Source organism: Wyeomyia smithii, chromosome 2 (genome assembly GCF_029784165.1).
Source record: "Wyeomyia smithii strain HCP4-BCI-WySm-NY-G18 chromosome 2, ASM2978416v1, whole genome shotgun sequence".
Taxonomy (NCBI): domain Eukaryota; kingdom Metazoa; phylum Arthropoda; class Insecta; order Diptera; family Culicidae; genus Wyeomyia; species Wyeomyia smithii.
In genome coordinates this window covers 103,580,260-103,595,088 of record NC_073695.1, presented here as the reverse complement: position 1 = coordinate 103,595,088, position 14,829 = coordinate 103,580,260, and the positions used below count along the sequence as shown (strand labels likewise).

The following is a 14,829-nucleotide window of genomic DNA, read 5'->3' as shown; positions in this document are numbered from 1 at the left end:
TAGTACACAATTTGCCCAGTACAAAATTCGTAGTTTGATGTTCATTTTCAACGAAAGAATTTAAATTACCTGTTCTAGAGTTGGGTCTCTGCTCGAAACTGCTGGAAGAAACCTTTGCTATCTCCGAGGAAGTTATCACCAAACAGGTGGATGGATTGACCAATGTCATTGGAGGCGCCGAACTGGTCACTACGATCGTGCTCGAAATCGGATCTTGGTCGACAGCGATCGCCAGCGTAGGGAGCGGTTGAGAGAACGTAGGTGGCCCGGGGCTGGATGATGGATCCAGCGAGCTCGACTCCACCGATTCGTCGTGATCACTCAGCCCACTTTGTGTGTTGGAATCCTCCGGCGTATCGAAAAAATGTAGATTAAATTCTGATCCGGCATCAAAGCTCATATCAGCTATATCCTCGTCTAGTTTAGCTAAACTCGAGCTCAATCCATCGCTCGGAGAATTTAGGTAGATATCCATGCTCGGCGTATCTTCTTCGGAAGATATTTTGTAACCAATCTCATACATGGAGCTAACACGAGAGCACTATGAAAGCATATGTAAATATTTTCGATTTAAATGCGGCACGAGCATGGCACTTGATTACTTTGAAATTTGAGATTCTAGATCGAAAAAATAACACCACACTAGCAAGCTCCGAACACAAATCACATCTTCCCATCACATAACGTATCCCCGTGTATCCTAGAAATTTATGAGAGCACCACAGAAGACATTACGTTACTCACTGTAATCACGCGCAACCGGTTTCCGTGCGCCACGAAGCACTCATTTCCGATGACAGAACCGGGACCAGGTATCCATTCTAGTGAGAATCTTAACGCAGACTGAAAGGTAGAAAGCAAAATAAACATCGAACTTAATCCAGTCCATTCACTGGCCAACCGCGCCTTCCGCTGCCCACCGGGCGATCATCGAACCTTGTACATGTTACCACTGTTAGGCAAAGAACGGGAGAAGAAAATTTCTTCGATTCCTTCTTTACTGCCAAGCACTTAACCCGGGGAGGCACCAATCTGTGCGGGTCCTAAAGAGACGCAACCAACCAACCAACCAACCAACGGCAAGGCACTTCATCGCCGTAGAAAATCTTCGATCAGTGTTAGTTCCCTTCTATTGGAGTCTGGTTCAAACGCATAAATGTAGGTGCAATCTTTGGTTGGCGCGATGGTCCAACCGTAAGCACCCTCGGGCAGAGATCGATAGACCAAACGGACTACGAATGTGACCCACATAGAATGAAGTCATGCTTTTTAGTGACGGGCAGTGAAAATACACTTTTATATTTTTTTTTCGAATGCTGCCACAAATGTTGTCTAAATTCACTAATATTTAGAGTTCTAAGCTGCATCATTCGATCTTCGAAAAACACTTATTCCTGTGCAATGGTTGCAATGATGATTTTTACAACAAAATTGTTTGAGAATCTTATCTAGAAATTGTGATTTTTCTGAAACTATTCATTGTGAATATATTCCTTTATTAGTAGGTGAGATAAAGCTGGATGAAGCAAGTAGATAGGAGGGTTCAAATATAGTTTAGCCTATGAATGCAAAGACTAATATTTCGTACTTTTTTGATTCTTCTATCCGTAAATTCAAGTTAAATTTGCAGTAGCGGGTAAACATCAAGCGCATATTTATACAGTTTATTAGTCTTTTTAACAAAGATACTCTCAATATTATTTCAACACAATATGGTATTGGATGTCCACGCTTGCTTCGTATTATCGAAAACGCACAAAATCTTTGAGTTTCATAATTTTCCGTGGGAAAATAGAATCTAATTAGAGTTAATTAGTTTCGACTTACTAGTTTTACAAAACTGCCAAAAACATTAAAAGTGTCTAAAATGACAATCAGTTTTGCGAAATTTCGACACTGCAAAATGAAAATGATACAACAGCAATTTCACTCTCACTCTCATCACGCTGAGATTGAGTGTCACCCGTGTCAATTCACAGTGAAAATCATGTCAGTGATACAAATGATATGCCTTCATTAATGACGAAATTCTTTGATCTAAGCAAATCCATTGCATGAAGTCGATGAAGTAGTAACACAGCGTGTGCGAAATTACAGTAATGCTGCCAGTCAGCATTATCACTGTCAACTGATTGGAGCTGAAAATAATTTTCACTGTCAGCTCGTTCGTAATGACACTGATATTCATGGTTTCCAGTTTCAACTGAGAATCTATCACTAACAGTGAAAATTTGCAATACTGATGACAATACAGTGCATGAATGAAATAGCGGGGAGATGTGCATAAATGGTGTCTAACGTTGTATTGCATCATGAAAAAACACTGTAGAAAATCATCCATTTCTTTCGACAATTTGGGTAGTGGTACTTTAGAGTGTATTGTTTACACTGCATTTTTATCATTTGCATGACATTTTTAATTGAATTTGTGCGAGCACCTGGAAAATCCTTAACTCTCTCAGTGGGACATCGGAAAACAACTTCGAATCGTGCAGTCAACGGTGAGTCGTGTGATTTAACGTTACAACGAAACTCTGAGCATCAAACGGAAGGAGAAATGCAGTCAGAATAATTGTTCAATTAGCCATCAGGATCACAAGCGGGTTGTAACAGCGTTGAAGCGAAATCCCAATGCTTCTGTCAAAAAGTTGAATCTATCCAAGTCTTTCGTTCAGAAAACCAAGAACCGGGAGGGACTACATAGGTACGGGAAAGTTACGGGCCAGAAAACTGTATACTTAGTAGGGTGGGACAAAAACTGAATGTTAGCTCCAATGCACTTTTCGTGTTCCTTCTGGGTGCTACAACAACTGTGTAACTTTTCAGATCGATCAGTGGAACAATATTTTTGCGCGAGAAAATTCAATTTTTTCAAAATTTATTCTCTAGATATTTCCTGGTTTTTCTCACACATTATATCGGCAGGCTGCTAAACGGTTAAATTTTATTGTCTGAAAGATTGAAAAGGATTGGTCAACTAGGTAATTTTCTACAGTGTTTTTTCTTGATGTAATTTGATGTGGGACACCCTTTAGCTAAGTTAACGGTGTGTTGAATAAATTCGAATTGAACAATTGGTTCAACATTCTCATCAATATTACACAGGATGTGATAGAAAAGTCAGAAATAAAGTCAAATCAGGCCTATTAAGTTTGTTCTACTGCGAGATGATATCCAGAAATCTGAAAACGAAGAGAATTAATAATGGTCGAATACCACCCGAAATGAATATTTCCGGAATCTGGATTATGTCCAGAGACCGGGTCCCAATTCCAGACGTCATTTTTAAATTCAAGTCGGTCACTTCCGGATCGTCTTGTCGTAAGGTCTTTGAGCATCATTCCGAAAGTACTCATATTACTAGGTCCTCGGCCATTTTTGGTTCTTTTCCAGAAACCAAAAGTCGCCATTTTAAAATCCAATTTATTCCTTACACAATGGATGATGGCAAACACGTAAAAGCTCTTTACAGTGATCATTCACATTACTATTACTCTCCATACTGCAAAACATGGGAATGGGGCTTCAAATTTTGAGCTAGCTCCAGTAATTTTTACCGAATCACAAACAAATAATACGCTTTCAAAATTAATATTCAAACCTTATTTCATTCACCCTTGTTGTTTTTCCAAGGTTTTCTCAATGGTCAATTTCTTTCAATTTTGAAAGTAAATAACATATCTTTAATGAAAGCCTACTCCAACTCAATGAAAAAAAAAATTAACGCAATAACTAAAGGCCGCAAAGTGGCAACACCACATTTTGTAACAGGTAACCAAACCGTACAGATATAAATAATTGTCATGGACTTGGGAGTGAACCCAGACAGCTCACTTTTGCCAAACAGACATAAGCATAACATCTTGAACCATAAGATTATAATAGCAATGTTTAAAGAACCACTTAAATAGGCAATAGGTATGTTAGAAAAACATTCAAACAAGTAAGTATTGTATGGAAAGATTTCATATGCAAATCCTGTTCGATTTTGGCCACACGCCCGAATTTTTTCTGGTGCCAAAATCAAACCATGCAGAAAATGAACCTTTTCATTATGTTTGTTACTTTTTAAGTGACCTGTGTCGCTTGATGGGTTTCGGTTCCATAAGCTGGGAGTGTCCGAAACACAAAAGGAACAGTTTCATATGTGGCCTATGACGACCTAGACACTAGCACCTTACCACCCCTTACCACCTGAGTAATTAAAGGCATGGTATTACCGGGACATGTTCCGGCCATATCTCCGGAACCGATTGACCGATTCCTGCCATCCACCTCGGCAACATGAAGGACCTTAATACCTTTATTTTGGCGGTTGTTGGACTTCAATTGGTAAAAAGAAAGGGGATAAACTAACGAATAGGGGAGGAGTACTAGGGTTGACAATACCTAAAAAATGTACCAGTTATGGCATGAACCAGTTATTGCCTATGGAGTTTAAATGGTGTATTGCCATAACTGGTACCATTGAGCTTATGCGATATAATCATAACTGGTGCACTTGCCATAACTGGCTCACCTACCCTATGTTTAAACAGAACCGTTCGTTTTTTGGCACATGTGTGCAAAAGCGAAACGTGCCAAAATCAAACGGGGTTTGTAGTCCTCATTTCTTTGGCGAAAATTAATTAATTAATTATTAACCAATTAAGTAGTAGAAAAAAAAAGGGACATATTTGTTTAATGATAGATGTTTATTTCTATTAAACTACACCACTGTTGGAGGGTACATATTCTTGTACATGATCCTATAATTTATTAAATCAATGCACTCCGCTTGCGAAACTTCGCCAGCTCTACCGCCGTATGTTACGCCAGTGTTCCTACTAGCATTTAAAAAGTGCGGAAATTTTACTTGCCTAAACAGTTCAGCGCGCGACAATAATGATGCCTAGAGGCGTAAGGAGTTGCAGGCGGAGTGGCTAACAGCGGAGCATTGAACAGCAGAACTAAAGGTAGCACAATTCACGTGTTTGCAGAGCGCGAAGAGAACAACCCATCGTGGCACACGCCCTCCACCGCACCGAAGCTACAGTTCTCCATTTAAACCCGCTTGCGATCCACCGAGACTAAAGCGAGATGAAATGGTATGATTGTTGTGAAAACATTACTAATCTACTAGCCTAAGGCAACCTCACAGGAGTTCCCCGCATGTGTGCTGGTATTTATTGTATGTATTCATCTAATGGAAAAGAAAAAGCAGTTCCTCTTTGAACCTTCCTGAACATATGTAGAGATTCTTCGCCATATGATTTGCCAGAGCAACGGACCGGGATCGACGCTGAACCCAATGCCAAGTTCATTGCTGCAGGCTGTATTCCCGATTCTCTATAATTGGCGAATCAAAGAAATGGGGGCAAGGGAATCGCGTGGAAGCTGGCCTCAGAGGATCAATGGAAGAATAAATCAACTTCACTAGATTTGCAAATAGTATGGTTAAAAGCTTTAGCGATCGGGGTGAACATTCTCCGTAGGGTGATATGTAGCAACAGCGCAATAACTACTTCATTGTCGGTTAGTGAAAAATTTTATTATGTGAAACATTCCAGTGTTGGTTTTTTTACTATATATTTGTATAAAACTGAAAAACTAGAGTAATTATAGAATCTTTTTTAATATTCTTTTTTAACAATTCCTGCATACAAATAATCTAAGTGCATATCGGTCTTTCTTGGTTCGGTGCAAAATACACATGAAAGCTTCGCACAGTCCCTGTTAGACATGATCATTTTTTACTGTACTTCGACGCATAAAGAATGAAACGAATAAACTAAACAACCGTTGTAAACACCCGAAACAACCTAACCATACAAGTATCGATAGATGTAGAAACCTAACATATCGAAGACGGGGTTCAGGGTCTAACACAATTATCGCCACGCCGCACAGTGGGACGAAATCAAAAATAGTAGGACATTGGTGTTTGTGACGAAACGCATGGTTTTAGCATTTCGATGTCTTCTAGAAAGTTTCTCAGTTTTATGAGTAATTTATTTTGACGGTAAATTTTTTTGATTAAGGGGGGTGTAAACCAAAATAAAAAAAATTAACTTTTTTATTTCTCAATGAACTTGGTAACTTGCTTCTGACATATTGTAGAACTAGCTATTACGAGTAAGTTTGTAGAGCATTGGAAAATTATATCTCTTAAACTGACAAATTTATAAGGTGTTAAAGTAAAGCACCCCCTTAAAATATGTTTTTGTGTGATAACGCTCTTATCTTAGTTTTGCCATTGTTCAAGGGTTCTACAAACTTCTAACTAAGATTCATTGTCATATTTTCTAGGAGAAAGTGTATCGTTATCTCTTAATTTGGAGGAGTTATGTCTGTTTTTGCACTTTTATGACACACTTTTCAAGAGAACATATCTCGCGGAAAGGCAGATGTTGGCAGCTACTTTCAGCTTCATTTTATTTGGATACTTATTTCCTCCAATTGTGTATATATATCGTACTGGAATCGAAGGGGATTGATAGTAATTTTTCGGAAATTAAGTTGCGACTTTTTTAAATTTTGATTATTTTTTTTTTTTAAATCGGACAACCAGTGCCCGTAAATGAGTAAGCCATGGACGTTTAATGATTCAACAGGTGCTCGGAAATTTTAGCGAAGTGTTGGAATGAGTAATTTAAAAAAAAAATAAAAAAGTTGCAACTTAATTTCCGAAAAATTACTATCAATCCCCTCCGATTCCAGTACGATATATATACACAATTGGAGGAAATAAGTATCCAAATAAAATGAAGCTAAAAGTAGCTGCCAACATCTGCCTTTCCGCGAGATATGTTCTCTTGAAAAGTGTGTCATAAAAGTGCGAAAACAGACATAACTCCTCCAAATTAAGAGATAACGATACACTTTTTTCTAGAAAAATATGACAATTAATCTTAGTTAGAAGTTTGTAGAACACTTGAACAATGGCAAAACTAAGATAAGAGCGTTATCACGCAAAAACATATTTTAAGGGGGTGCTTTACTTTAACACCTTATAAATTTGTTAGTTTAAGAGATAGAATTTTCCAATACTCTACAAACTTGCTCGTAATAGCTAGTTCTACAATATGTCAGAAGTAAGTTACCAAGTTCATCGAGAAATAAAAAAGTTATTTTTTTATTTTGGTGTACAGCCCCCTTAATCAAAAAAATTTACCGTCAAAATAAAGTACTCATAAAACTGAGAAACTTTCTAGAAGACATCGAAACGCTAAAACCATGCGTTTCGCCACAAACACCAATGTCCTACTATTTTTGATTTCGTCCCACTGTGCGCCGCCAACGGCACCAATTTTCATACCATTTTCTTTCATATACCGCATAGAATTATAAAAGACGGACGAGAAAACGAGACTCGAAGAATCAAACAGAACAGAAAAACACGAGAAGCTGCAACTATAAAAAGAAACATCAGCATGCTAGAGAAAATACACGACCTGAAACGAGCCTCCGTTTGCTGCTAGAGCATAAACATAAACCGATTGGAAGGCTGCACTCTAACTAACGCTGATCTCAGCCCTACGCATGTAAGATCTCAGGATCCCTTCTATGGATAAATCGAACAACAAGCAGAAACTATTACAGTTTAAAAATGTTAGACAGTTGGGTTTGGAGAAGGGGAAGTTTACGTGGTTAAGATAACAGAAGATGAACCCGACTAGGAAGAGAAGAATAGAAAAACCAAGCAGGAACGAAAGGCAACGATCAAGCTTTTACACATTCGTGCTTTGTCCGAAGGGGTCACTGACCACGGCCGCCGATTTTTTTGTTCTGTTATGACTTTTCGTCATTTTCCCCGCACTGCTATTCTTTCCTCTGGTCGATGATTAAATGTTTTAGCATGTCAGCATCAAGAGGAACATGTTATGCAATCAACAGGGGATTCCACGCGGCGTATCTTCGAGTGTTACGAATCGAATAAGTGCTGGGTTTACTGGATTGAGTATAGGGTATGCAAATAGGTTTAAAATCCATTGCAAAAATTAATAAAATAAAAGGTTCTTCAAAGGGTCAATGCCAATTAATGTGATTTCTTGCAATCCACAGATAATATAAGTTCAAAATATTTTTTTATTTTGCTCTCCTAGTACTGGATTTATTGACATGCTATTTTCAGAAGAAATATAGTATATAAAAAGCCTCAGAGAATGACAGTAGAATTTAGCTTGGAACTTGCTGGTGGCGCCGCAAAATCTAACTTTTAAGCCTTGCACTTTAAAGAAATCGTGTTTTCAGTCAAATTGTAGATAATGTTGTCACAAAATACTTTTCCGAAGACACTCTTCTTCTAACTTTTCTTGTTTTGAAGAAAAAATGTTTCATACCAGACACCTCCTTAAAATTAGATATTTTTTAATTACAAAAGAAGGTTCAACATATATTTGTATATCATCGAAGCACACAGCTTTGTAGGAGACACAAAAAAAAAATTAGCTTCTGTAAAGAACAAGTTTTTTAAAATTCGCAGATCACAGTTCAGCAAACACTGGCAGACGAAGCCTGCACAGGATAAATTATTACTATGATCACTCTCCGAAATTGAAAGAAAAGTTTGTCGCTTCCAGAATCCTCATTGTTTGATATGCAATTCAAAATGACATATTTGTTCTATATTTTGACAATGTTGCCGTTTCATTCTCATTTTACGTTACCACAAAAAGTTATATCTCCTGAACAAGAGGAGTTAGAATAAAAGTGTCTGTGACAACATTATCTACAACTTTGGAGAAGACACCATTTCTCTAGCCATGTCTCTAAAGTGCAAGAGTGAAAAATTAGATTTTGTAGCGCAAGCAGCGTAAAGCAGATTCATCAGTCTTTCTTTGGGATTTGCTGTATACTGAATTTCGTTTGAAGATAGTATGTTAATGAATTCAGTATTTAGAGAGGAAATGAAAAATTTCACGAATTGGTGAACATTTTTGACAATAAATAGGTCTACGTCGAAGCTATCTTTTTTTGAGGGTGTTCTTATGCCATGCCAGAAGGATCTAGGGAGAGGAGAATTATTAACTCTCTTAATCTTTCTCGCAAAGGTCGTAAGATAACCCCAATAAGCCAACACTAAAAGGAAGCGGTGAAGAAAAACCGAAGCAAGTACCACCCGGTTAGGGTTTGCAATCCCGGGAACGATTTCCCGGGAATTGCCTTTTCCCGGGATTCCCGGATCCCGGGAATAGGAATATTGATTCCCGGGATCCCGGGAATCCCGAGCTCCTCGGAAAATTTTCCTTACAATATTGCAATAAAACTAAATATCGTATCAAAACACGAAACTTTTGTCGTAGAAGTGTAGAGCAGCTTCATAGTGTACTTTATACGAAGCAAAAATTTGCTTGAAACGACGATCAATATTTGCTTGCCGTGTAATATCAAACTATTTGCTTAATCTATTTGTCAAAAACATATGCTGTCTTATTCAGTAATCGATAAATTAAGAAATATTTTCTTCGTCTCATGTCTTTTTTCAACTCACTAGTTACTACTTAGCGGATAGTTGCTTGATTTTTTCTTTGATTATTGACACAAAATTTTGAAACCTGTAAATTGATAAAAAAAATTGAAACCCGTAAATCAATGCGACCAGAAATAAATAAATTATTAAAACTCAGTCAGTGTAACTTGGGTCGTGGCCGCGATTTCACATTAATTACGAAGGCATTCAAATACTCTAAAATCTGGCTGCCAAACACTCAGCTTTATCTTCAACAAACTAAAAGTATTGGACTCTTCAGTTTCTAATGAAATGTAGCAAGAGCTGGAATCGGTGATTTAGAAGTATTTTAAAAAATCAGACACCAGCGGTGATTCAGCGATCTTAAGCAAAGTTTTACAGAAGGGAACTACATTATTTGGGCTTAACGAGAAATTGTCAGCGGAACTGAGGCGATTGATAGACGATTGTTCATGAATTTCTGGAGTGAACTTGAATGAATTTTGTTCTTTTATTGATAATTAAATTGTAAACGATTGTTTGAAACTTTTTATTAATAAACATTATTTGAAATCTCATTTTTGCTAAGGATTTTTTTCTTTCCCGGTTCCCGGGAATTCCCGGGAAATGAGATTTTTTATTCCCGTTTCCCGGGAAATCTATTGTCGGGAATATTGCAAACCCTACACCCGGTACCCATTTCTCGATCAGAAGTTAAAAAAGAAACAGGGCTCATAAAATTTTCTGATATTGTGAACTGGGTATTTAAAACATTCAACTAGCAGCCACTAGGCCCCTCATTTTAGCCATTATATCTTTCGATGAATAATACGGCAAAAGAGGTTAGGAATTTTATCTCTGTATTACAGTGGAATTGCAGAAGTGTCATCCCCAAATTCGATCTATTTTCTCATTTGATAAAAACATACAATTGTGACGCGTTTGCGCCCTGTGAAACTTTTCTCAATTCAAACGATCAACTCAATTTCCACGATTTTAACATAATTCGTCGAAATCGAGACTCACACGATGGGGGGATGCTTTCAGGGATTTCAAACGAATATGAATTGAAAAGACCTTTGCCTTGTTTCGTTATATATTCCTCAATCCGCACGAATTGAACAAAGGCAACTTACTGATATAGCAGAGTTACTTTCCGCGCCTTTTTTGATATTGGAAGATTTTAATTTTCACTGTTCGCTATGGGGGTCGCTGTACGACGACAACCGATCTTCCTTAATCTGTAACTTAATCGACGACTTTGATATGACACTTTTGAATACTGGGGAAGCGACACGTGTACCTAATCCTCCGGCACGTGAAAGCGTGCTTGACCTATCCCTTTGCTCGACATCACTAGCGTTAGATTGCCGGTGGAAAGTTATCATCGATCCCCACGGTAGTGATCACCTACCAATCGTTATCGACGTAAAATAAAGCTATCTTATACACTCAAAATATTTTTCACGTTATTGTTACGTGAAATTTCCTGTACTTATTCATTTTCTGTCAGTTTTTATGATTTATGTGACAAACATAACATCTACGTGAAAATCACATGCATACTATGTTTTATCACGTAGTATCTACGTGAACTTGACAACGTCAAACAGAATGAACTCTCCGTGCGGAAATATACAAGAATTAAAATGGCGAAGCTGTTGTGTAATTCGGTCTCTGAACCTAAAATTAATTTCATCGATGGCTTGCCAATGAGTGAGATTTAGAAAAACCATAATTCGACATGGAATCTTTAGCTTACAGATTTTGTACGGATTCAGTTAAAAGATCCAGGAGTTACCTGAACATAAACAGTAGCAGCTAACAGTAATTATCGACGGTGAATGTCTTAATATTTGTCAGTTTTTATGTCGTTCAATCCATTTGCGAATTGGAAATTTTGCATGCCCGTGCGATTTATCTAGCAACATATTTCAAAAAATTCTGAAATCTGATTTTTCTCTTAAGAATTTGGGAAACCACAATCGAAATTAATACGTTTTATAAAACGTAGAAACTATCCGTTAATCAAATGCTTTTCACTTTACCGGTAGTTAAATTCTACGTGAAAATCACATGAAACGCATATGTCTACTGAATAATATTCACAGGATAAATCATCTCACCAGATCATGATGAACTCAAATGAAAATCACGTGAAATCTACGTGAAAATGACAGTGGAAAATATTCACATAACTTTTCCGGTAATCATAACGTGAAAAATATTTTGAGTGTAGTTTCCTAACAATACTATATGTGCTTTTATGGCTAAAATCTGCGCTTTTCTTCTAAGCCTTTTCAAATGAGCCTTAAAGCATTCTGACAACGAGATATGCCCATCTTTCTTTCGCCTTGTTTTTATTTTTTCTTCAGTTGCGCCCTTTTAAATGCGCATTTATTTTGAAAACAATGTTGATCCGCCCGTTACTGTCGCCTGTTTACGAAATATTTCACAAATAAGCCCGTTGTTTGAAAACAATGGAAAGGGCCTAGTTCCAAAGTATCTTTTGTTTTGGGTAAACTGTTTTTTCGCCCTTTACTGAAAACTTGATTTAAATAATTTTATCGATTTATTCAAAAGAAAGGATTCTTGCCATGAATTTTGTAAACCTTTTCGAAACCAATGCACAGTGGTTCAAAATAGTAATGTCGCGAACTTAATTCTGTAGTGACTAAGTGCTTTACTTTAGAACTATACTGTCTTCGAAGCAATTGCTTGTATTGAAATTGTTCACATTACGGTGTTATGCAACAACAGCCATAGCCTACTATGGCAAAAATAAAATTTGTTACTTTTTTGTTTCTGCATAAAACTCCAAGTTGTCTTCAGCAAAGTTGTAGCTAATTTCATTACAAACAACTTTGCTAACAAGAGTTTTTCTCTAGGTATTGCAGTTTTTGAAAAAACTTATATTTCATATGACAATGTTCGTAAATTCAGTTTTTTGCTTCTAACTTTTTTGTTTGAATTTGAGCGTTTTGTGTATGGAATCTTAGCATACTGCCTCCGTAAAATTTTTAGAACATGATAAGGCCTAAAATTCTCTAAAACATTGTAATTGAAAAAAAAATCAAACATAAAAGTTAGAAGCAAAAAACTTAATTTACGGACATTGTCAAGCGAAAGTAAATTTTTTTTAAAAACTACAATACCTAGAGAAAAACTCTTGTTAGCAAAGTCGTTTGTAATATAAATATCTTCAACTTTGCTGAAGACAACTTGGAGTTTCATGCAGAAACAAAAAAGTTACAAATTTTATTTTTGCCATAGTAGGCTATGGCTGTTGTTGCATAACACCATAATGTGAGCAATTTAAATACAAACAATTGTTCCGAAGACACTATAGTCCTAAAGTTAAGCACTTAGAAACTATAGAATTAAGTGCGCGAAATTGCTATTTTAAACCACTGTGCAATGGTGTAATAAAACTATTTGTTTACATTTTGTTAGTTGCGCCCTAATCGCGAATCACTCCGGAATTTAATGATCGGAGAAAACAATCTGATTTAAGCTCCTTTGAAATTGGAGTAATATTTTGCATTTCATTTTTTGCAAACTTGAGAAAATATTTTTAAAGTTTTGATACAATTTTCAAACATTCTCACCAAAATATACATCGTGCTCTGAGAAAGATGTTCAATTTCAAGTTAAGTTTATGAGTGAACGACAGTGAGAGTGGCCAGTAAGCCCAACTTTGTTGTTGTGATTCTCTGTCCCTGAATTAGCAAAACGCACACTATATAACTTCACGAAGTGTTCAAACCTCACTTTTTGATAGATCAAGAAGTATTGTTCATTCACAGGATGGATGAATTAAAAGCGTTTTCCCATTCTCACTAAAATTGTGACCGTAGCATGAAAAAATTAAGTCCAAAAAGTGAGTTCTCTGAACTGAACGCCATCGTGTAATGTTCTATTATACGTGAAAAAACCGGTTGACCGGTCGGAAAAAATTAGATTGATATTCAAAATTATTTCTTACTCAAAATTATCTAGGATTCTACGAGGATAGAAAAGATTTTCACATACCTAAAAACATGAAGTGGAAAACAGTTCAAAGAAATAGCTAAGCATCAAATGTTCTATATCACAGTGCAACACAAATTGACTTTTTTTCTACCTTGGCTTCTATATATAATTTTTTTGTGTATTTTTATGCAAAACTAAATTTCCCCGAGTTTGAACATTTTTCAACTTAAGGGGCAACAATGGCGCCATTTTGAATTTTTGGGAAACCGGTAATTTTTGGTGTTTTTTCGACGCCATTTTGTTTTAAGACCAAATACAGTAAGTTTCCGTTTTTGGCAACAAAATTTCAAATTTGGCACACTCCAAAAATGGAAACCTTTTTTGCCATTAATATATTCAATTTGAGACTTCAAAATTATTATGAAAACTTATTTATTTATACGATACAATAGGTTCTTAACAAAATCCGTCGTATATAGCGTTCAGTAATAACAAATTTCAAATCGCAGCACTTGTACAACAACGTCTGTGACGTCAAACTCTCTGTTATATTTGAAGGCAAGTGAGTGTAAACGACGGCTGGTTTCAGATGCCAGACCTGTTATATACGACATTGCGTTGTTTACAGTTAGAGTCAAATACACTAAAGTCGCTTTTCATGGGAGGGATACGTGCCGCGTCAAAGGATGCCGCGTAAATTTCGGAACCCGCTTAAAATAAACTTGCGTGAATTCCGGAATGCGAGTAAATAAATTTCGGAGTAAATAAATTTCGGAATCCGTGTAAGAAAAAAATACCGCGTGAATTCCGGAACCCGCATGAAAAACCGCGTAAATTCCGGAATCCGCGTAAAAACGCGTAGAAAGCGATCTTAGTGTACACGTTAAATTTAAATTGCCTAATAATGAGAGAAACACTTATTTTGGTCGAAATCGGAAATGGTCGATGCATTTCCTCGGACACTTGACATGGAATGACCAATATTCAGTTATCATAAAATATTTTGGTTGCGTTCGGAGATTTGTTTTAAAACAACATGTAGTCTTGAATGTAAATATGCAAAACTATGAAATGAAATCTGAAATCAGCATTTTTTTCACATTATGAACAATGCCACAAGTTAATTTCAAAATTCGAATGATAGACAAATGTGTACATTTAACAAAAACAGTTTGAATTTCAATACGAAAAGTGTAGCCAACACGCCCCTGTAACCTTTCGCGGAGATAATTCTAGAACGGGATTTTTTGAGTTACATTATTATTATCTTCCGATTACACAAACGCCTGCTAGGATACCGTTAAGATAGCAGCAATGTATGTAGAAGCGCTTTCGTGCGTAGACAAATTCCAAAATCTTGCAATTTTGAAAATGCTGTATCTCTGGAACGCTACATTCTGTTTTTTGTTGATAAGTGATTCCTATGT

General features: G+C 36.6%; 1 protein-coding gene across 2 annotated transcripts in view; it reads right to left on the bottom strand.

Annotated features, from left to right (window-relative positions):
* Window positions 1-14,829, bottom strand: part of LOC129721820 (ecdysone-induced protein 78C) — a 90,115-nt gene that overhangs the window by 62,779 nt on the left and 12,507 nt on the right. Inside the window, exon 1 of one of the 2 annotated variants that reach the window (XM_055674833.1) lies at window positions 70-845. The exons of the other annotated variant lie outside the window; for it this stretch is intronic. Coding sequence (XP_055530808.1) covers window positions 70-523 — 454 coding nt within the window. The 5' untranslated portion in view covers window positions 524-845. Of the gene's footprint in view, window positions 1-69; window positions 846-14,829 lie in introns of those variants that run through there. 2 annotated transcript variants of the gene reach the window in all.